The 23235-nt window shown below is 45.6% G+C and overlaps 1 protein-coding gene across 1 annotated transcript in view; it reads right to left on the reverse strand.

Moving 5' to 3' along the window:
* Window positions 1–4737: 4737 nt before the first annotated feature.
* CFAP74 (cilia and flagella associated protein 74) overlaps window positions 4738–23235 on the reverse strand; it is a 36617-nt gene continuing 18119 nt past the window's right edge. Inside the window, exons 20-41 of the mRNA XM_039367504.1 lie at window positions 22744–22866; window positions 22131–22252; window positions 21211–21339; window positions 20068–20155; window positions 19752–19925; window positions 19238–19371; window positions 18664–18940; window positions 17554–17688; window positions 16311–16450; window positions 15618–15752; window positions 14491–14600; window positions 13983–14038; window positions 13492–13611; window positions 12762–12917; window positions 11189–11315; window positions 10426–10580; window positions 9709–9844; window positions 8947–9074; window positions 8265–8399; window positions 6115–7671; window positions 5161–5345; window positions 4738–4843 (exon numbers count right to left, since the gene is read on the reverse strand). Coding sequence (XP_039223438.1) covers window positions 7561–7671; window positions 8265–8399; window positions 8947–9074; window positions 9709–9844; window positions 10426–10580; window positions 11189–11315; window positions 12762–12917; window positions 13492–13611; window positions 13983–14038; window positions 14491–14600; window positions 15618–15752; window positions 16311–16450; window positions 17554–17688; window positions 18664–18940; window positions 19238–19371; window positions 19752–19925; window positions 20068–20155; window positions 21211–21339; window positions 22131–22252; window positions 22744–22866 — 2691 coding nt within the window. The 3' untranslated portion in view covers window positions 4738–4843; window positions 5161–5345; window positions 6115–7560. The remainder of the gene's footprint in view (window positions 4844–5160; window positions 5346–6114; window positions 7672–8264; window positions 8400–8946; window positions 9075–9708; window positions 9845–10425; window positions 10581–11188; window positions 11316–12761; window positions 12918–13491; window positions 13612–13982; window positions 14039–14490; window positions 14601–15617; window positions 15753–16310; window positions 16451–17553; window positions 17689–18663; window positions 18941–19237; window positions 19372–19751; window positions 19926–20067; window positions 20156–21210; window positions 21340–22130; window positions 22253–22743; window positions 22867–23235) is intronic.

A 23235-nucleotide genomic window follows, 5' to 3' on the forward strand; every position in this document is an offset into this window, starting at 1 on the left:
GCGCCCGCTCGGCCGAGGGTACTGCTCGGCCGCAGGCCACGCCCCCCTCCCGCCCGGCCACGCCCCCTCCCCGCCGCCTTTGTTCCGCGAAGGAGGCGGCCGGCTACTCCAAGCGGGCGCCCGCCGTTCAGCACGGGGCTAGCTCTGTGGGCGCTCCCGGTCTTCAACGGGGAGGGAGGGGAGGGGAGGGGGCGGAGGCTGGACCCATCTATCAGGAAGAAGGTGGGGGATCAGGATGATGGGTTTGGGAGTCAAGGATGACACTGACACACACACACACACACACACACACAGAGACCTATGGGGAAGAAGGTGGGGGATCAGGATCATGGGTTTGGGATTCAAGGATGGCCGGATGACACTGACACACACACACACACACACACACACACACACACACACACACACATCTATCGGGAAGAAGGTGAGGGATCAGGATGATGGGTTTGGGATTCAAGGATGACCGGATGACACTGACACACACACACACACACACACACACACACACACACACACACATCTATTGGGAAGAAGGTGGGGGATCAGGATGATGGGTTTGGGATTCAAGGATGGCCAATGATACTGACACACACACACACACACACACACACACACACCTATCGGGAAGAAGGTGGGGGATCAGGATGATGGGTTTGGGATTCAAGGATGGCCGGATGACACTGACACACACACACACACACACACACACCTATCGGGAAGGCACACTTTTCTAGTTTTTTTCCCCTATTGCCTTTTCCTCTTTCGCTTCTTCCTTTCCTTCCATTATTTTTTCCTTTTCTCCATTACTCCTTCCTTCCTTCTTTCCTTCCTTCCTTTCTCTTCCCCTCTTCTCCATTACTTTTCCTTTCCTTTCCTTTCCTTTTTTGTATTTTTGCTGAGACCGCCGTTGGGCCAGGCAACAAAGCATCCAGAGCAAAAGTTATTTTCTGATAAGGATAAGAATAACTTTGTCCATTTTTCTAACAGGTGGGGAGAAACCAGCCTCATGCGGTTATCTTTGGTTTATTAGCTCACCTGCCTCCCAGCTATCTCAGCCCAGCTATGTGGATATGAAATCCCAGCAACCCCCCCCCCTTGAGATGGCAGAGAGTAAAAGTGAGAGAGAATGATTGTGCCAAAGTTGCTGGCCTCTAATATTGGGGGGGGGGTCAGCCTACAACAGTTATCACTAGATGTGGTGAAACTCCAATGCTTGGAAATGTAGGTGATGACTAATATATTTGGAAAGCACGAGGCAGACCACAGCTGCCTTATTTCCCATTCCTGAAACCTGTGCTATGTTTAGGATCCTACCGCCCTCAGATTTCAGTGGCTTTCCGCCTCTGGACTACAGTATCAAGTTCAACCTGGATTAGCTTTTGGAGCTCAACCACGGTTGGCTAGATCTTGTCACCGGCAGAGTGTCTCCAACGGCCCAGCACATTTTTTTTTAAAGCCTATGTTGGAACTGCCCAAATGCCCTTTGAAAACTGCTCTTTCGTTTTCCCTAAAACTACTTACACCTTTTGTTTTGGGCTCTCTGTTTCAGGGGGGGGGAAAACAAAACAACCCCAGTGCTTGTGTGTTTCATAAAGTAGGTGCTTGTTATTTTAGACTGTGTATTTTATATCTGGTTGTACTTTTCAAGAGCGATGCAGATCTGGTTGTGGGGTGGGGCGGAGAGGAAGGCGGGCGCACACTAAAACGCAATGGAAAAACACCTGGTAATAAACTGTTTTCCCAGGTTTCAATATTCCCCTGAACCTGTTTGGCGGCTCAGGAGTCTTTCAAAAGGGAGGAAGTGGGGAAACTGAGGCCCAGGCAGGCACGTGCCAGATCTGGGGCAGAACGACATCCCTTTGTGACTGAGCAGGAACTGGGATTTGCATAAGTTCAAATCTGCAAGGATCTTTCAAAGGGAATTCCATTAAAACGTCAACCTACCCAGTCACGCTCCTGGCGAGGTTAAGCAGCTTCTCGGCCTCTCCAACGGGGAGTTGTTGCAAAAAAATGCAGATGATCATAAATCACATTGTAGATCTAAAGAGAGATGATTGGCATTCCTGTTTGCGTTATCTCCACCTTCAGGATTTTAACAGAGAAAAAGAAATGTAAGGTATGTAAGAAGCCTCTATTAAACGAGGTAAAAGGGGTGTGCTGACGTCATCCCTTGCCTTAATTTATTTATTTTTTTTTATCCAGCCTTTATTACTCTGCAAGTAACTCAAAGAAGCAGACATACATAATACTCTTTCCTCCTATTTTTTTTAATGTAGGTATCTATACTTGTGCCTGACTTTTTTGGGGGGGGCAGGGGGGCAGCTAAGCGTGGTCCCATCTGAAACCCAAATTCTGCAGAGTTGAAAAAAAATGCAAGTCAAGTCGTGCAAAGCTTAAGTTTAAGTCCTGCACAAGTCCAGTTTCTGCACAGAGAGCCAGTTTGGTCTAGCCGTGAAGAAACCAGGTTAGAAAGTGGGAGATCATGAGTTCAAGTCCTCACCTTAGCCATGAAAGCTGGCTGAGTGACTTTGGATAAATCCCCCTCCCTTCCTCCCATCCCAGCCCGCCTCACAGGGTTGTGATTGTGGGGAAAATAGGAGGGAGGTGTCTTGGACAAGTTCACCACCTTGAATTATTGGTAAAAAAAATAATAAAGGCGGGATACAAATGAATAAAGAGATAAAATGACAAGCTCTTCAAATTTCTGTTTCGTTTCTGTTCTAAGTGCCCTGATTCTATCCCAAGCTGTGCTGGTGGCGTTTCGTCTGGCTGTTGCTTTGAGCTCCTAAATGGCAGGTCTGCTGGCTTAGTACAGGGTGAATCAAATAGATCGAGCTTCTAATCTTGGTTCATTGGGCAGCAAGCTTCTTCCGGAGAGATTTCTGCGAGATCATGAGATAGGCGAGGGGATTTTTAGAGACTGATGCGAAAGTTAATGGCTTATGAAAAAGTGCACACCAGAGAGAATATTAATGAGCTGTTACCAGGAGCCGCGCAAAAGCCAAGAGCATGTTATATCTAAAATAAACACGATTGGGAAGGTGTGGACTCTTCTTTTCTCTCGCCAGGGTTCCAGATGGTGGGGTTTTTTTTTTAATGCGGTCTTATTTGATTTCAATGGATTTTATTCTCAGCTAGCTACTTGTAGGACTGCAAAATATTTCATTGGGGTGTTAACACATAATTGGCCAGCACTAACAACTTTGCGAGTAACAAAATGTAGGGTTTGTGTTGGAGGGGTGGCCAAATTTTTTCTGAGGATAATTGTTCCCTGTGCTTCAGCATTTCCCAAGGCATCCACCACAGCTTGCATTCGCTGAGAGCAAAGGTCTTCAAACTGGGCCCTTTTATGACTTGTGGACTTCAACTCCCAGAATTCCTCAGATCCCTAACTGAGCAATTCCAGAAGGGTCCTCTGCGCATGCTCAGAAGCCGGGTGCTCTTATCCAAGGCTCAGTGGTGGCATAAAAAGTCCCAGAATTCAATAGGAATTATTTCAAAACGTGGCATCTGCTTTAAGATCATACGAGAGCAAAAAAAAAAAAGGGGGTCTTTTGACCAAACAGTGGATTTAGCATGAATCATTTATTTGTGTTTCCAAAACGTTGAACGTCTGCAATGCCAAAGGAAATGCTGAAATAAAAATCCTGGTGATATGTACATATATATTTTAATGAGCAAGATGTTTGATCAACAGAAACTACAATAGGCTGAAAAGCAGCCAAGCGCTATAGGTAAACATTATTTATATTATGTCATTAAAGAGAGCTGATTCACATCTATCCCTATGGGTACAAGGTGTTGACTAGGCCTCGTCTTACGAAACTGGTGATGACCTGAATTTCTTAGCTAATAGAAATTCGTACTAGCTCCTATTATCAGCCTGCTCCAGGTTCCCACCAGTTTTGTCTCAACCCTGTTGACACCTCTGTTTCTGTTCTTTAAATGTGTATTTTATCAGATTTTTCTAAGGGGAAAGGGAAACGCTTAAATTTCTTCCAGCATTCCTTCCACCTTCACTTAGAATAATATGAAAATGTTTCTAGTCCTCGTGAAACATGCATTTCTGGGAAATGTCAAATGAAATTGCTGGTGCCAAATTGCATGCAAGCAGGTGAGTAAGGAAGGAAGGTATGTGTCTTCTTCTCGGTCACAGATCACAGCCTCTATGTTGAAAAAAAAAATACTGTGAAGGGTTAATAATGTTGGCTTAGTGAATTAAGCCATTAATCATTTGGAACAGGAGAGATATTTCCCAACTGAAGTATGTAACAGAGAGGATGCCTTCAGATAACTGAATCTAATCACTGCTGAGAAGCATTGATGGCATTACCCAGTTTGGTAATGAAACATCTGCAAGGAAACCAGTAAGCTCAGAGAGCACCAAGGACCCCACAGAAAAACACTTACCACTTTCATAAGAAATTGCAGGAAATGTATTCTTCATAGTTTTGATGGCCGGCTGTTTGTGCTATTCATTCTCTGGAGCAGGTTTTTTTTCCAGTTTTAAAAATCCCCACAAGGTAGCATTTTTGTCAAAAGAAAAAAAAAAAGGAAAGAAGAAGTTACTTTAACCAAATAAACCATCATTTTTGGAAAAACTAAAGGCAAAAGCAAAGACTACAGAAAGCAGCAGAGCATGAGACATTTTAAGCCAAGCTGATACCTACACAGGAAGTCTCTTGAAACACAAGAAACTGGCAACCAGTCAGAGCTGTTTATCTCACCGTTTTTTGTTTTCAATGGGCAATTACAATCCTCCTGAGCAACCGAGGGCAAAGCATGTCCAGATATCTTTGGCAGATGACTGAAATGGATTATTCCTCTCCCGTTTCATTCGCTCCTAGGTGTTGAGAAATTGGACGTGTGAATATCACGAGATGAGGACAATGAGAACGAGAGAAGAGGCAGCTGTGTTAACTTCATGCTATTCTTTAATTTTAACTCTGATTAAGGCAGTTTATTTTACTCCCACGTTCTGCCACCTCTTGATCAGAGGGGCTTGACAATAAATCTAATAAGATTCCAAAATAACCAAGTTGGAAGAGACCTTGGAGGTCATCTAGTCCAACCCCCTTGCTCAAGCAGGAGACTCAATACCATTTCGGACAAATGGCTGACCAGTCTCTTCTTAAAAACCTCCAGTGATGGAGCACTCACAACTTCTGGAGGCAGGTTGTTCCACTGATTAATTGTCCTCGCTGTCAGGAAGTTTCTCCTTCGTTCTAGGTCGCTTCTCTCCTTGGTTAGTTTCTATCCATTGCTTCTCGCTCCACCTTCGGGTGGAGAGTAGCTTGACCCCCTTTGCAGTTTCCTTCTTCTGCAAAATAGCCCGGAATGTGCACCTGATGTAGATGAAGGCAGGCCCAGTGTCGGAAGAAGAAAGAAAAGAAACGCAGCGTTATTCAGCTTGAAACACATTAGACCAGGGGTAGTCAACCTTGGCTCTTTTATGACTCGTGGACTTCAACTCCCAGAATTCCTGAGCCAGCTAGGAGTAGTCAACCTTGGCTCTTTTATGACTCGTGGACTTCAACTCCCAGAATTCCTGAGCCAGCTAGGGGTAGTCAACCTTGGCTCTTTTATGACTCGTGGACTTCAACTCCCAGAATTCCTGAGCCAGCTAAGCTGGCTCAGGAATTCTGGGAGTTGAAGTCCACGAGTCATAAAAGAGCCAAGGTTGACTATCCCTGCATTAGACGATCAAATGGACCCCTTAGGGGAGAAAAGGTGAGAGGCCTGCCTTTTCCGAGATGTTTCAAATATTTTTGACTTTCTACTGCTCTGGGGTTTTTTTTTTTTTTCCCAGAACTGTCCGTGAGGCTCTCTGTGATGGTGGAGGGACATGATCTTTATCACTGAGCTCTTCAATGGAAACGGAATTTAAGCAATCTTACAAGATCAGGGGCACGTGTCATCTACCGGATCCCCCGCACGGATGCCCCTGTGACTGTGTAGGGCAGATGGGGAAGGCAGCTAAAGCACCAGGTTGCAAGCACGCACGAGCCAGCGGTCAGAAGGACCCTGTTATAGGCAGCCCTCAACTTAACTGCGGCAATTGGGCCCCAAATTTCTGTTGCCATGGATTGCCCCTCCCAACCTGGAGAATCATACCTGAAAAAAAAAAGATTAGGAGTCTTCTGTGCTTGGAGATCTGTAGAAGACGATAGCACAAAACTGCCATGTGGCCTCCGTACTGCCCTGCTCAAAAAATCAAAGGAAGGTCTCAAATCGTTGTGACAGCTTTTTCAGAGTGTCATCCTCAATCACCCTACAGGGAGGGAGGAAGCTGAAAGACACTACAAGAGAAAGATGAAAGAAAAAAAAAGGTTCTCGAGCATCTCAAGAAGAGGAAAGAAAAACAGAAACCTCTTTAAGAGGGGAGGAGAACCTTTGAGACTGCCGGATGGATTTCGACACAACTTTTGTTTGCTTAATGTGACCTAGCAACAATTTATCGGGTTTTATGTAACACGTACAACCTTTTTAGCCCAGTCATGGTCACCTAAGAATTTATTCAAATCTGAAAATATCTAAAGGACATCTACCTATATGAGCAAAGGAGTTGGCTGGGCTCAAGTGGGCTGGTTATGACTAAGAATGTCTGCAAATCTTTGCATTTTTTTTTAAAAAAAGCACATTTTGCTTATTAATTGTCATAACAGCCTGCCGGAGCTATTTGTATGCGGAACCCATGTCACTGACGGTAGAGGCTGTTCCAGCTATATAATTTGGATCTTTTATAGCCTCATCCAAAGTCTGCAATTATTCCCTGGAGCTAATCTCATTGGTCCAGTCTCAGGGATGAAATGTCCGAGCAGACCAGCCAGCAAAGTTAAACAATCGTTAGTTGCTTTTGGTATGATGGACATCTGTCTGCAAAAGGCCTGGAACAATTGGAAGAAAGGAACTCTTGTCACAAAGCAATGCACAAGGCTGTTTCTGCTGGAGTACGCGGTTGGTTCCCACACGATTCTGCATCCTGACGAAAAGCAGCCAACGTGGTTTCCAAACCCATGATCTACGGCAATGTGTTTCTCAGCTTTGTCAAGTTTAAGATGGCCGGACTACAACTCTCAGAACGGTGGCTGGGGAATTCTGGGATTTGAAGTCCATCCGCCTTAAAGCTGAAAAAGTTGAGAAATATTCCTTTATGAAACCAACTAGGATTCAGGACGGTATGATCTGTAATTCAGATCGCCCATATTATACACACACAGACACAAAAGCAAGATCGTCTAAGCCGTTTCTCCTCCTTTCAGCCCATTCTCAACCCCAAAGATAACAAATTCAAGCAGGCTAAGGGGGCCAATTTTATTTACCGACAAGATCAAGAAACAGAAATGAATGAACGGAAAAACAATTTCTCCAGTCCGGCTGGAAGCCTTCTCTGCATGTTCGGGGGGAAGAAAAGGGAGCAACAGATACCGTTTGGCCTCAAAGCGTTCTAGAGAGGTATAAAACCGGAATTCTGTTTGGGGTTAAAACCTCCCATGTTCCAGATGGCTTTTTTCATAATGGCCTCAGATGCACTGGTGGACCTTCCTCTCGGCAAGATTTTCAACTTGGAGTTTCTTTGGTCACGATCCGGCCCATGAAATAGACGCCGTAAACTTCCTTGACGTCACCTTTCACGATCAGTGTGGCCGATCCAGTTATAGGTTGATTGGGCTGTGGGACAACACAAAGGAGGGCCTGAATTGGGGGGGGGGCTTCTGAAGGTTAAATCCCCCGGACTCTTTAAAACAGCGCGCTGTCAACCGTGACAAGTTTAAGATAGGTGGACGTCAACTCCCAGAATCCCCCAATGTGGGAACTGAAATCCACCCAGCCGTCTGAAGCTTGCCAAGGTTGAGAATGGGATGCCAAGACTTTAAAGTATGTAAAGCAGTATTCCAATATCTCAGGGGCTGCCACAAAGAGGAAGAGGTCGACGTGTTTGCCAAAGCGCCTGAAGGCAGGACAAGAAGCAACGGGTGGAAATTAATCAAGGAGAGACGCAACCTGAAATTAAGGAGAAACTTCCTAACAGGGAGGACCATTAGCCAGTGGAACAGCTTGCCACCAGAAGTTGTGGGTGCTCCATTACTGGAGGTTTTTAAGAAGAGACTGGACATCCACTTGTCTGAAATGGTCCTGCTTCAGCAAGGGGTGGACTAGATTAGAAGACCTCCAAGATCATTTCCAACTCTATTCTGATCAAAGGGAACGAGAATGCCAGCAATTAACCTCACTCAAACCGACTTTGAAGTGTGTCAACCTACATCTGAGCCAGCAGGGGGAACCCAAGAAACAATGATGGATTTGGTCTGGCCACGTTCCACCATGCCTTTGACGGGATCCACGCTGAATCCTTTCAGCTGCAAAAGCTGCAGACTTTCCCAGGTGAATTCCACATTCTGCGAAAAGAAAAGGTGAAAACCTCAATCAAGCAATCCCTGAAATAGGGTCACCAGTCACTTTTGCCTTTATCATTTGGGTCACTGAACAGTTACAAGTCAAGGACTAGATGTAACGCCAAACATAAAAAAGGATCCTCAAATCTGAAACGGGAAAATAAAAGATCCTTAATCTGAAATGGGAAAATTAAGATTCCCCCCCCCCCAGGATGTCGTAATCCCAGGATGCTGCAACTATTGTAAATTCAGCCTCCAAGAGGCTGAATTTTGATCACCTGACTGTGGGGATGTTGCAACAGTTGTAAGTAGGAGGACTGATCCTAAGTCCCCCCCCCTCTTTTTTTAAAACCCTGCTGTAAGTTCAAAGGCTCATTAAACAGACGGTTGTATGTTGAGGACCGCCTAGATTGCATCCCAACCTTTAAGGCGGAAGACAGCAAAGAATTTTGTCCCCCATCCTCTTCTATTTTTGATCACGTCCCCTCCTGAACCCCACAATTAGCTTTGATCAACGCTTGCCCCCGCCCCCCCCCCAAGACTGCTGCACCTTCTTTGATGCAAACTGAGCGGTCCGAATGGCTCCGACTTTCAACTCCCGCACTGCTGGGATAACCATAGTCTCCGACTGGACACACACCAGGCTGACCAGGATGGAGTTGGTAGCTTTCTCAGCTTCTGCAGAGAGGCAATTTTGTCCCTCAGTGATAGGCAGGTCAATTGTGTGGCCTTGCTGACATCTCAAGGAAGGCCCTCAGGCTTGTGTGGATGTGTTTTGTTGTGTGTTCGGTGGATGTGTCCCAAAACAGGAGGAGGAGGAGGAGGAGAAGAAAAGAGAAAAAAAGAAGAAAGAATAAGAAGGGAGAGGAGAAGGAGGAGAAAATAAGTAGAAAGAAGAGGGGATAAGAAGAAGGAAGAGGAGGAGGAGGAGGAGGAGGAGGAGGAGAGGAAGAAAGAAGGAGAAGGGAGAAGAAAGAAGGAGGAGGAGGAGAAAAGAAGAAGTAGAAAGAAGAAGGGATAAGAAAGAAGAGGAGGGGGAGGAAGAGAAGAGGAAGAAGGGAGAAGAAGAAGAAAGGAGGAGAAAAGAAATAGAAAGAAGGGATAAGGAGGAGGAGGAGGAGGAGGAGGAGGAGGAGGAGGAGGAGGAGGAGGAGGAACAGGTCAGATTTAAAAAAAAGGATAGCTCGGAAAAGATCTCTTTGGATATCCTCCGTATTCCTTCCCATCCACTGCCTGCCGGACCCAGAACTTTCCCCCCTGCAGTTTCCAAGCCAAACATGAACTGAGTTTAGTCTTCTTTAGGCTGCATCACCTGCTTTGGAGGCCTCTTCGCTGATGGAGGTTAGCACAGCCAGCGATTCAAAGGGCACGTCCAACGGCTCGCCACCTTCCACGTACATGATGTGGTTCCTCGCTGCCCCCTTCAGCTGGATCACCCGGATAATCTCCTGCAAACAGCTTGAGGTTTCTAAAAATGCCTCTCTCCATCACCTTCCCACAGTATCCCAATCAGCTTTCCAAGCTGGAAGAATCTTTGAAGGAAAAGAAGGCTTAGATCCTACTCCTTCTCAAATAAAAATTTTCAGTCTTGGGCAACTGTAAGATGCGTGGACTTCCAACTCCCAGAATTCTTCAGCCGGGAATTCCGAAAGATGAAGTTCATCCATTTTAAAGTTCCCAAGGTTGAGAACAGTTGTAGAGGGTCAGAAATCCCTGAAAACACACCTATCTATTTCATTCCTCAGCCCCTGGGTCACTTGGAGGTCATCTAAGGAGAGAGTCTGAGCATTTTCATCCAACCTAACTAGAAAACAGCATGCTAGGAAAAAGTCAATCTCATCGCTCTGAAATTGGAAAGTCTGTGGATTCTAAGGAGAACGTTTTCCTCTGCCCACGTCATCAGCTTCCTTTTTACGTCACACCATCTTCATCACCTTTCTGAACGCAGGAACACTGCTCTGATTAAGCCCACTCCCCAGGGGAGGGGGAAATTCAGGGATAAGTGCCAGCTGACCTCAGCTGAGCTCACCTTGTCAAAAAGCAAAATTTGGATGCGGTCGGAATAATACAAGCTTTCGTGGTCCGGGCTGAAGGTGACGGTGAACTCTTGAGACTTTCCAACCCCGATGAAGCCCTGCATTGGGAAGATACTGAAGACGCTGAGGCCGCTGTAATTTTGTGTACCTGGGAAAGGGATTGATTAAAAAAAAAAGTCAGCGGGGAAAGAGACGGTGTCCTTCCCACAGCAGTGCTGAAAATACAAGAATAGAAAAACCAGGATATTAACCCGTTGAGCCCAAAGAAAAACACTTAGGACTCAAACAGTCAGGAAACTAAACCTATCCCTCTTAAATATCCTAGTCATTATTTATTTGCACTGATTGTTATTTCAAATGGATGTATGGATGTATAGATAGATAGATAGATAGATAGATAGATAGATAGATAGATAGATAGATAGATAGATAGATAGATAGATAGATAGATAGATAGATAGATAGGCAGGCAGGCAGGCAGGCAGGCAGGCAGGCAGGCAGGCAGGCAGGCAGGCAGGCAGGCAGGCAGGCAGGCAGGCAGGCAGGCAGGCAGACAAATATTATTGCCATCTTTTTTTCCATTAAATTTCTCCTGCCACCCCAAAAGAGCTGTAATAAAAATAATCTACCATGATACTCCATGTAACTGGAACATGTATCCCTCTGGAGAATTTGTTGAAATATGAACCGTAACCATGCCACGACATAACCCACATCTAGCACAAAATAGCCCTCAAAATGGGGCCAGTCTCTTACCAACGACATGCGTTTCTCTTGGAATATTAAGGAATGGGGGGAAAGTCTGCAGCTCTCGATATCTATCCGGAGAAAGAGAATCCAAGACGATCGAATATTTCAAGGCCAAAGGAGAGATGTTCTCGATCTGTAAAAGAATCCATAATATTACCCCAAATTTTAAGCTATTTTTTTTTCTAGGTAAAGAGTGCAGATGCTGTTGGCCATTGGTAAAAACGTGGAATTTCTTTTGGGGGGGGGGTTCAGAAAGAAAATAGGGATGAGAAAGTAACTTAACCCAGGATCCAGACATTTTTGCTAGCTGTCATGGATGAGAACAGTAATCTGGTTTGGATCAGGGGTCTCCAACCGTGGCAATTTTAAGACTTGTGAACGTCAACTCCCAGAATTCCCCAGCCAGCATGGACACCCCTGGTTCGGATGTGAAATATTTCAGAGAATCTTTGTTCCAAAAATGGGCCATCTCTAATCCAGGGAAACTCTCCACCATAAAAAAGCTTCAAAAGTTTATCACTCATAAAAGATGTAGATTGTTTGATGAACCAGACAGTGTAGTTTCAAAAGTATTTTTGTTACTTTTATGAAAATCTGCCAAGGGAAATTATTTTGCTTTGTAGTCTAGACTGATCTTGAGGTTGCTTGTATCTTGTCATTTTTTTTTCCAATTTTGATTTTACAGATGACCCTGCAAACTTTTAATAGGATTTGCTTGAAATCCCCCCAGGATTAACTAACTTATTTGATCAGAAATTGTTAGATCACAATTGATGGCAACAGCAGGCTGATCTCGGCTTATGTCCAGAAGCTTAAATAAGTTTAAAGGGGGGGGGGTGGCTAGAAGAAATCTGAATAATGATGATGATGATGATGTACTGGGAAGGGAAACTACCTGAAAATCCCAAGGGCAGATTTGAAAAGCTAATAAAAACATATCCTGGATAACAGCAATGACAAATTTCTTCATAGTGTTGCTAAGAAAATAACACAGGTGTCTCCACAAAAATAGCAGTTAGGCAGGCGCCCCAGAATCACAACATTGAAAATGGTGTTTTGAAAGCGCTGGGTAGCTTCAGATGTCATACATATTTGCCAGCTGCCCCCACAAGAATTCTGCAAAATGGATCACGGTTGTCCTTCCGAACAGACTGGACTTAGTAGATAAAAGAAGGATGACTGGGTTTTCCCTTCTGACACTTCGCCTTAATTGTGTAAACTTTGGCGTTGTTCAGTCAACGTTTGTGGCTCAGCATCTTAATAAGGGTATATTCATGGCTTAAAAAACAACAAGGTGAACCCCCAAGGATGACTGATTTTACAGGTAATCCTCGTCTTACGGCCACAACTGAGCCCAAAGTTTTTGCTGTAAATCAAGGGCGACCTGCATTTAGAGACACTAGCTAATCTGATGAGAAAAATGGAATGTTTCTGTTCAGTTTCTTAGCCGCTCATTAAAAGTTGGCTTACCACATGGTGCCATTTCCCTGCTGCTTGTAAACAATCACGGTAACTTCCCCCCCCCCATTTGGCCTGCAGGACCACATTCTGACTTCCTTGGAATCTCTTAAGGCGGTACCTTGAAGACAGAGGTGGTGGTTTCCTTGGAGACTACATAGCCCATATTCAACACATCTTCTTCCAGCGAACACGCAATGGACGTGATGACTCCTCGGCCGGTCAGTGTGAGCGTCAGGGTGGCTTTGTCAGTTCGTATCTCCAGGATTTCAAAATACTGGGAAGAGAAGTTTCAGGGGAAGCGCAGGGAACGGATGAGAGGGCCAATGAAACACTGTATAGACCAGTGGTTCTCAACCTGTGGGTTGGGACCCCATTTGGGGTCGAACGACCATTTCACGGGGGTCGCCAAACAACGCAGTCCGCCATTTCTCCCCCCCTTTTCCTTAGCTGTGCTCCTCCCTTTTATTCTATTGGCTTTTGAAAGCCAATAGAATAGACTCTCTTGAATAGAGTCTAATTCTATTGGCTTTCAAAAGCCCATAGGAATTGTCCAGGCTGTCTCTGCCCTGCTGAGCCCGCCAAAAGTCCCCTTCTGCAAACGGTGCTGCACCAGTTGAGTAGTCCTCGACTTACGACCAGTTGAGTAGTCCTCGACTTAAGACCGGTTGGGGGTCGCGGCATTAAAAGGGTTGAGAACCACTGGTATAGATCAATGTTTGTCAAATTTCTCCACTTTAAGAGGGGTGGACTTCAACTCCCAGAATTCCCCACCCCTCTTAAAAGTGGAGAAGCTTGAGAAACACTGCTATAAAACATTAAAAGTGTGACCTGGGAACGAAGAAACTCACCGATTTACTCTCCTCCGGACAGAAGGAAAGGACTAGCTCCCGGGATTCCCCTTCTCCAAGTGAACAAATCGGATTGGCCAGCAGAAAGGGTCCGAAGGGATCAAGTAGGGAATATCCCAGCTGAAAAATGTAGTTCAAAGAACCCACAGCACAAAGAGAAACAGCTAATTCCTAACCTCGGACCACGTACGCAGACAAGCCTCTGAATGCTTTTTCTCCAAGTGGATGCGAACGGGGTTTTTTTAGGGACGGAAAGGTGAGTTTGCATCTTTCCCTTTTTTTTTTCCTCCTCCCTCCCCATCCTCTTTCCTTGTGTGATGTGGCTTTTGAACTGTAAGCCTTTTTTTTCTCCAAGTTACTTTTTCTAAATCTTTCTGGTAAAAAAACAACAACTAAACAAATTATTCTTTTTTTAAAAAAAAAAAAAAGAAAAGCCGTCTAGTGGGAAAGATGGTGGAGCATCAGAGACTATAGTTCAGTTAAAAGGATACCACCAAGTGTTCCTTGGATATATTCTGGATCTCCACTTCTTTCTTGATTCTATGCCCTGTGTGAAGAGACAGCCGAGGTAATAAAGCCAACAGAGGACAATTTTAAAAAAAGGACAAGGTCAAGGAGCCATTTTTACATTGGTCTAGAAAAAAATATAAAATCTAAAGAAAGATTTTTTTACAAACCAACCAAACCACCAAACCAACTTTGGGAAACCTGCAGCCTAACCACCTGTGGTTGATCTACAATTCAAAGCTTTTGCTATTGGTATTTCTAGAAATTAATAAGTGTGTATGTATGTGTGTGTGTATTTGTGTTTCTCTCTGTGGATACTACACCTTTGGGCTGCCCTATACAAACTCTTGTGTTGCTCCAATATTCCAAAATGAGCTTATAAGGCCATTGACAAGACTTGTGGCTCTCCACCACGAAGCATCAAGGTTTATGAATTAAATTCTGCCAAGGAGAGGGGGAAAAAAAAGAGGATTCAAAAAGAGGATTTCGTACCGACTGCAATGTCCCCAAAGTTGAAAAAAGTTCTCCCGTTGTTCGAAGTTACCACCACGACAGGGGCGACAGACGGACAATGCAGCTCCAAGTACAAAGTATTGTAAGGACTGTGGAGAGAAAATGCATTTCAGTTCAAAAAAAGGCTCCTGTTTTTTCAACAGGAAGGATAATGGCTTACAAACACCGCAAGATTGTCGGAAGGTTTATTAATTCAGCAAAAATAGCTGATCAAAAGGCCAATTCTGGTCTTGAGAGAAGATTCTGAACTCAGAGAAAATTAAAATCAGGCTCCTGCGGCCCCATATGGGGGGCTGGTGCAGAGGAGCACTCAGCCATGGGGTTGCTCGGTGCCCGAAGAGCCCACCCTTTGCCTTTGAATTAATTTTAACGGCATTCAATTATCCGTGTGCCCTTTAAAAATTTTAATTTTTACACTTTTTGGTGTAAAAATCCTTTATTGTACACCACCTAAGATGGGCAAACATGTGAGATATAGATAATATACAGATATATATATATATATATATATGTTTTCTGAGGTTTTCGCGGGTGTTTGTATGTAGGTCTTTGGTTATTCGGGTTTTCTCCCGTGTAAAATTGGAAGTGTCTTGGCGACGTTTCGTCATCTTCAGGCTGGTGTTTTCAGCTGCGTGCTTCGAGGAGCACGAAGCTGAAAACACCAGCCTGAAGATGATGAATGGGACTTCGTCGAAACGTCGCCAAGACACTTCCAATTTTACGCGGGAGAAAACCCGAATAACCAAAGACATACATACATACATACATACATACATACATACATACATATATATTAGCTAACCAGAAAGCTGCACGATCTCGTTGAGGAATGAAGCCAGGCAGAAAGAAAATTCACCCCAGTAAATCTGGGCCTGTCACTGAAACCCCGCTTAAATCAGAGCAAAGCAAGGCAGCTCCCTTAATTACATGGGGATGCAAGTGAAAGGGTGTGTCCATTGCAAGCAAGAGGCAGGCGGTATGCGAGTTTCATCAGCCAGGGATGTAGCCAACGCAGCAGACTTTCAAAGTCAGCACCTCCCGCGCTAGTGCAGTGGTGGAGCATCCCTCGGCCTGCGGTGGGTCTCTGGATTATGCGCAGGGCGTACCTGAAGTTCATGTTTTCGGCCCCTCTCTTCTCGTCGATGTCTCCGCTCGCCACGAGGCAGGGTATGATGTACTTATCAAAACGGCTGGAGTAGCTGCGGGCTAGGTTCAAATGGGCCGCAATGTACTCTTCGGAGCTGGAGGGGGGAGGAAGCAAGCAACAGTTGTTCAGCCCCCAAGGAGACCCACGTAGCACAGCCAACTCCTTGGGGAGGGGGGCAAGGCAAATCCTTAGCAGAGTGAATGTCCCTTAGATGTTCTCTGCTACAGGGGTTGTGGAGCTTCCGTGTCCAGGGGCAGCCTATCTCTAAATATCAACGGTAGGGTAGGGTATGGGGGAGAGGGCCAGAGGCAAGAGACGGTTAGGCTTCACCTCTTGGGCATCAAATCCTTTTTGTCCTTTAAGAGGATTTTTGGAAATAATTTCCTTATCGTGAACCTGAAGGAAGGAAGCAAGGAAGGAAGGAAGGAAGGAAGGAAGGAAGGAAGGAAGGAAGGAAGGAAGGAACAGATTTAAAAGGGCGATCTGAAGGGATCCGGTTCATCCTGTGGCCAGATAAGGGGAGGAGGAGGTCACCTGGGAGGAGACCATCTTAGGTTTGCCTGTCTAAAGTGGGTCCAAATTGTAGCCCTGAGGCCGGTCCAAGAGGTCCTGAGTGTTGGCCAGGAAGCAGACCCCGATTTTGCATCCTCACTCTGTGGAGATGTCTTCCGGGTTGGGGGCTTCGAAGGGCTTGACGGGGCTCTTGTCCTTGGAGGGCTCAGCCAGGAAGGAGATGCTGGTTGTCCTCTTCCCATCTTTCCATCCCAACATGGCCGCCTCCTCCTTCTTCCTCTGCCACCGAGAGAAGAGCAGACGGGAAGGTCAAGGCCTTCGCTCCCAATGGCAGCCACCCACGCAGAGCTCTAGATCAGCGGTTCTCCACCTGTGGGTCGGGACCCCATTTGGGGTCGAACGACCATTTCACGGGGGTCGCCAAACAACGCAGTCCGCCATTCCCCCCCCCCTTTTCCTTGGCTGTGCTCCTCCCTTTTATTCTATTGGCTTTTGAAAGCCAATAGAAGAGACTCTCTTGAATAGAATCTAATTCTATTGGCTTTCAAAAGCCAATAGGAATTGTCCAGGCTGTCTCTGCCCTGCTGAGCCCGCCAAAAGTCCCCTTCTGCAAACGGTGCTGCACCCGTTGAGTAGTCCTCGAATTACGACTGGTTGAGTAGTCCTCGACTTACGACCGGTTGGGGGTCGCGGCATTAAAAAGGTTGAGAACCACTGCTCTAGAGCTTCCCCTGGTTCCTCGTCCTGCTTCTGGAGAGGAAACTGAGCAACTGGGACCACCAGATTTTTTTCAGTGAATATTTAGAAAAGTTTCCATCTCCTCCAACTCCATTTCCTTCCTTCCTTCCCTCCCCTCCCTCTCTCCTCCCTCGCCTTCCTTTCCCTTCCCTCTCTCCCTCCTTTCCTTCCCTTCCTCCCTCCCCTTCCCTCCCTCTCCCCTTCCCTCTCTCCTTCCTTCCCTTCCCTTCCTCCCCCTTTCTTTCTTTCCCTTCCCTTCTGTTCTCTCCTTCCTCCTTCCTTTCTTTTTCCTTGTTTTTCTCGCCTCTCTTCTCCTCTCTTCTCCTTCCTTTCCATTGTGGCCATTCAGTGACTCTCTTAATTGTACTACTGGACTTTATTGCTTTTACTGGGGGGAGGGGGTTTAAATGAAATAAGTAGTACACTACTGTGATGAATTGCTGGCCTCTAATCTTTGCACAAGATCCCCTTCCTCACTCTTCAAATCCAGCTCGCCTGGATTTAGATCCGTGTGTGTGTGTGTGTGTGTGTGTGTGTGTGTGTGTGTGTGTGTGTGTTTGCACCTTTGCCACCTGCTTCTCCAAGTTGTGGCCACTTCCTTGGCCAGAAGGGAAGTAACAGGAAGTGACCACTCTTCTGTTTACCTGTATTTCCAATTCTCGGGCTCTTTTCTCCATCTGAGCTTTGATTTCGGCATTCTGACACGATATGTTGACTGCCTCTTCCCTGATCAATTGGTCGGGCAGTGCTGGGTGGAAGGAGACATCAAGCAGGCATTTCTGGACATCGGAAGGGGACAGAAGGGAAAGAAATAAGGAGGGGGAAACAGCTCATAAAAAGCAGAAATGACCAAGGAACAAAACCTTGGAAGGAAATGAAACGGCTCCAGCCCACAAAAACATGTAATTCTTCTCTTAGCTTCCAACGAGGTTTGTAAAAGCCCCAACGAAGAGGGAAGAAATACATCTGTCTGCTCATTTTTAGGCTGACTTGATGAGAGACTGGACAGCCATTTGTCTGAAATGGTATAGGGTTTCCTGCCTGAGGAGGGGATTGGACTAGGTGACCTCCAAGGTCATCTAGTCTAGCTTTATTATTATTATTATGGATCATCGCACAGTCAGCCAGATGTTCAGACTGGATTTGGCATTTTGTCTACCTATCAAGTCCTTACCCAGGACCTGGGATAGGCAGATGTGGATGTTTGATGGTATTATAGGTATCGTCGCAGGATGGAAGCAGTTCCTAGTAAGGCCGCCTTTTGCAATTGACTAATAGCGAATTTGTCAATGCCGATGATGGTGTTCAAGTGGTGCTCCAGTTGTTTTGGGATTGCACCCAAGGAGCCTATTACTATTGGTACTACCCTTGCTTGCTTTTGCCACAGTCTTTCTATTTCTATTTGTGGGTCTTTGCATTTTGTGATCTTCTCCAGTTCTTATTCGTCTATTCTGCTGTCTCCAGGCACTGCCACGTCCACTATCCAGACTTTTTTGTCTTTCTTATCGACAATTGTTAAGTCTGGAGTGTTATGTTGCAGGTGCTTGTCTGTTTGAATTCTGAAGTCCCAGAGCAGTTTAATTTTATCATTTTCTATGACTATTATTATTATTATTATTATTATTACTAATATTATTATTATTACATGGTGTTTAGTTTCCATCAGCAGGAATTACAGCCCAAAGCAAAAAGCTGACAAGCTGGTTGGGATGCTGGGGTTGGTGATATCTTATTTAAACATGTTTGGAGTTTACCTTCCCAGGCTGGACAGTCCCCACGCATGGGATGATGATGATGGGAGAGTCTTCGGGCACGAGGAACTGGAAGGAAGTGGGTCCAACCGGGGCGATTTCCCCCTCGCCGATTCGCGGCATGGTGTGAGTGAAGTGGCTGATCCTCTCATGAGGGTTGATGACGAAGAGGGTGGCGGCCGACACGTCGTCCAGAGCCGTGGCCGGAAACTGGACGAAGGAGTGGGAAAGCACAAGGGGCGGGTGGACGCCGACAGCCTTGCAGGACAGCTTGAACTCCCTAAAATTGGAAAACGGGACCGAAATGTTTCCGGGTCACCGTCGTACCCTTTTCAAAGAAGCGGCGTGACCGAGTGGGCAGTTTGTCACCCCCTTCTGCAACTGAAGAGAAATCCCCACTGCTTTGTGGCATCTGTGTGGGGTAGTACTGGATTTAAACAAGAGGTCTTCATGTTGCTTTTAAGGGAAAAAGAAAACTCCTAAGGATGGCTAAGAAAATTTAAACCCAGTAATAAAGCGACATTAAAAACAGCAAATCTTCTAAAGGTCGGATCGATCCACTGAAACCTACACGTACCTGTTGATCTCGGTCTTGCAAATCAGTTCAAAACTGTAAATTTTAGCTTTCTTGGCTTTGAAGATGACATCCAGGCTCAAGCTTTCCAGAGGCAGGAGTATTCCAAACCCATCATTGGGCTGAACCTCTACAAACTTTCCAAATTTAGGAGGAAAAAAATGACCAAGGAAAAAGTATTAGAAAATGGACAATCTTTTTTTTTTAAAGGAACATCCTATCATTTCTAATGTCTAAATTATAGACATTTTACCCTATCGAAAGGGTTGTTTTAAACTTGATTCTCGGAATTCTTATACATTTAATGAGATTACAAAGCAAAAAAGGAAACCTCTTGACTATTGTATTGACTCTGGACTTCTGCTGCCCCCTCCCCATTCTACACAAGCCAAGCTACTAGTCCTCATGGCTATTTAGATTTGCTTTAAAGCTCCTTTCCACCAGAAGTAAAAACGTCAGAAATTAGGACGGATCACACTAGGAATGCCATCCTGGGACAAAAATATTTTTTTTTTACCTTGGGCAGCTCGACGAAGCCAAACTCCTGCGGGAGAATTGCTTTGTTGGTGAGTGTGATTGTTGTCCGAACAGCTTCGTAGATAGAGCAGTATCCAAAATCCACTTCGGCTGGGCTGATCTCTAAATCCGAAGTGGTGAGGATGGCGTGCATGGTGAATTCAACGGGCTTGCTCTAAAACCAGGAAATGAGGCCGAGCGGCAAAACGATCAGAATATTACAGTTGAACAGGGGCAAAGAATCTTGGTTGGTCCAGAAAGAGATAGGACCTGGCTTGTGCTTACAGAGCAAAAAAGCCAAGTTTGGCCTGGCTGACCTGTTCGGAAACAATGATAGTCATGGGCGCTTCCAGAACTCGCGTCCTCTCGTCAAAGTACTTCTTGGCATCTTTTGAAAGGGAGATTCTGAAAGAGAAAGGAATGGGGGCGGGGGGTGTCCAGGCTGAAGGAAGTTGCCAAAGCAGAGGGTGGGCAACTATGGCCCCTTTCATGACCTGTGGATCTTAGTTCCTGAGCCGCACCCATGTTCCATGAATCCCACACTGTGGTTTGATTTCAGCCCATCCATAGTCATTTGCCTATCAGAGCCTCCCCCACTTGTGGAATTAAGAGAACTAGCCATCCTGGTTTATTCAACATCCCACAGCCAAGCAGGGCTGAGTGCAAAGAGTCGTGCGACAGAAAAAGAGGCAGCCGGTCACTTGAATAAACAGAAGGAAAGAAATAAGTGGAGGAACGGAACCTTCCATTTTACAACCTGCAAATAATTCGGGGTTACCTATTTTCAAGTAACTGCTTCCCGTCCAAACAACTACGATATGGGAGATTTTTTTTTCTCCCTCTCTTTGTCTTTTTGGCAGAACAAATGATTAGTCTGACCAAGCAGGTTTTTAAGCCTCGATTCCGCGCGGGGATGTCGAGACAATGCTTTCATTGCTTTTCCTCCACCAGGAAATCCTTCTGCCCGCCTGGGATCTTAAATAGGAACCGACGATAAGCCGATGCTGTATTTACTGCTTTTTTTTTTTTTTTTTAAAAGACCAAGAGATTGCTCTGCGTTCAGGACAGTATTTTTGGCTATAAATAGAACTTGAAAGTTGCACAGTAAATCAGGATGCGAGCTTCCGAGGTCCCAGCTGTAGTTAGCTAAGGCACCCATGGCGGGCAATCTGTTCCTTTTGACGTTGATGGGAATTCATTAGCAGCCATTCTGAGTCACCTTCGGTGGGAGTGCGGTGCCGCACGGATGAAGCCCTGCTGGGCCTCCCCCCCCCAATGTCTTGGCACCTCCACTCACCCCTCAACTATTCCCACTCAAGTGGACAGAAAAGGATTTGCTGCTCAAATTCACATGATTCTAACCGCTCTCCAAAACGAGAGTTTCACTCAGCCAAGGGAATAAAAAAAGGCACTCGGAAGTTCAAGCGGGACGTACCAAAAGGAGCCGGGGCCTTCCTTACCTTGGAAGGAATTTCAACTGGACGCTGAAGGAAGACTGGGCTTGGATATAGCCCGTTTTGGGCAGCAGCTCCACGTAGCTAGCCAGCTCCTTGCAAACTTCAAACTTCAGGCGCAAGGCGCTGGTCGCTCTGCAGAGAGGAAGGCAAGAGAGCGGAGAGGTCATGTGGACTTACCGTCACAATCGAGGCCAAAAATGTATGTTGCTAAGTGAGACATTGGCGCAGTGAAGCTGAATTTCAGACCCTCGGAATCCAGGGTGAGATGAATCCAGAAACCATCGCTCTGTATTTTTAATCTTATCTTTTGTCCCCGGGGGAGGGTGGAAAGATAGAAACCCTCCAGCAAGATCCGTGTCATAACTCAGCTATTTGTCACCTTTGGAAGCTGAATTTTGGAGATAACATCTGCATTCTCTTCCAATTGTGAAAAAAAAAAAATCTTGGGAGGGTTGAAGGTCTAGTAAGGAACTGAGAATATGTACGGGCTTCCAAGAGACGTTATTTTAAAAAACACACACAAAGGAAACGAAGGAGAAGAGGATAATCCAGCATACGTTTTTTTAAAAAAAGCCAATCCTATTTGCTCGCATTCAAAATAGAACGTCAAACGTCGAGGATGAAAAGGGAATTAAAAATAGCGGGGCTTCAGAACATCTTGCTAGCTGAAGCTGCAGACTGAGAGAAAGGTGGAAATTGGCGCGTGCCAGCAAAGACGGCAACACTTTTCGGAAAAAGCAAACACTGCGCGCGCACAGGGTCTTGTCTTCGGCAGCCCAGCCCCGTTTGTAACCTTACAACTCCTTGCAGTTCTATTAAAAGTAGGCTTCTTTCAAGCAGCCTAACATTACACACCTGTCCTTCAAAATTTTTTTAAAAATGGCACGGTGTTGGGCTAGAACTGTATTACACACACTGCTCACCTGCTCTGGACCACGATGCAGTCCTGGTAAAGTCGATCATACATGCAGATTTTCAGGTCAACTGTGGGATTGCACACCCGGACCGGCACGGCCATTGAGACGGCAACGACCCCAATCTGCAACTAAAGGTAAATCTGTGAAAACTCAAAAGGGTCCAGAAATGTCGACTCTGGCATGTTTTTTATAAAAAGCACCATCCCAATTTCATGCTTGCCATGGTTCTTACCGATAAACAACTTTTTCATTTTTCTTTCATAACCTGCTTATGGATAATTAGCTCCCAGGTCTAATACCACATTGTAGCCTGTTTTAAGTTCTTTTCCTTAGGTTGAGGAAATGAGGATGCTATTTTCCTTAGCCTCACTCTGTACCGCAGTGCAAATTAAGGGGAGTTCAGAGTCTCACGGATAGAGTTATGATTTTGTAAGGTGCGTTTAATCCAACCTTTCCCACTTTGTAAGTAAGGTGGAGAAGGTCTGTGGAGATTCTCAATCGTCGTCGTCGTTTCAACGGTGCTTTTTTTTCTTCAAAAGGCAATTCCCCTAATTGGTTGGCCCTGTTCTTAACACATCTGCAGCAAGGGAGGGGGAGAGACATTTATCCCACCACTCACTGGTTTGCAATCTGGGTTCTCAAAGATAATCTCCAAGTCAGCCTGGACGGTCCCGGGAACCACAGGTGTGAAAATAATCTGAAGTTTGACAGAGCTGAAAGGCCCAATATCACCCTCAGTTACCTGCAGGTAAGCAAAAAGAAAGAATCATCAAAGATAGTCGCTGGAAGTTCAGTAGTTCTGTTTATGGGTAACTTTCAGCAAAGGCTCTTTTTAAAAGATTTTTAAGCGGTTTTATTCTACCATTTTCTTACTGTGAACTCAAGAGTGGAAAAATAGAATAACAGAGTTGGCTGGGAGTTTAGATGTCTTCTAGTTTGCTTGGGCAGGCCTTATACAGGGATGGGAAACTATGGCTGGCTTAAGGATTCTGGGAGTTGAAGTCCACCGGCCGTAAAGGGGCCCTAGTTGCCCACCCCTGCCCTTGACCATTCCAGACAAAGGGCTGCCCAGTCTCTTCTTGAAAACCTCCAGTGTTGGGGCAGCCACAAC

The sequence above is a fragment of the Crotalus tigris genome, unplaced genomic scaffold (genome assembly GCF_016545835.1).
Source record: "Crotalus tigris isolate CLP2741 ecotype Arizona unplaced genomic scaffold, ASM1654583v1 scf7180000020588.15403103151:6194809, whole genome shotgun sequence".
In the NCBI taxonomy this organism is placed as follows: Eukaryota; Metazoa; Chordata; class Lepidosauria; order Squamata; family Viperidae; genus Crotalus; species Crotalus tigris.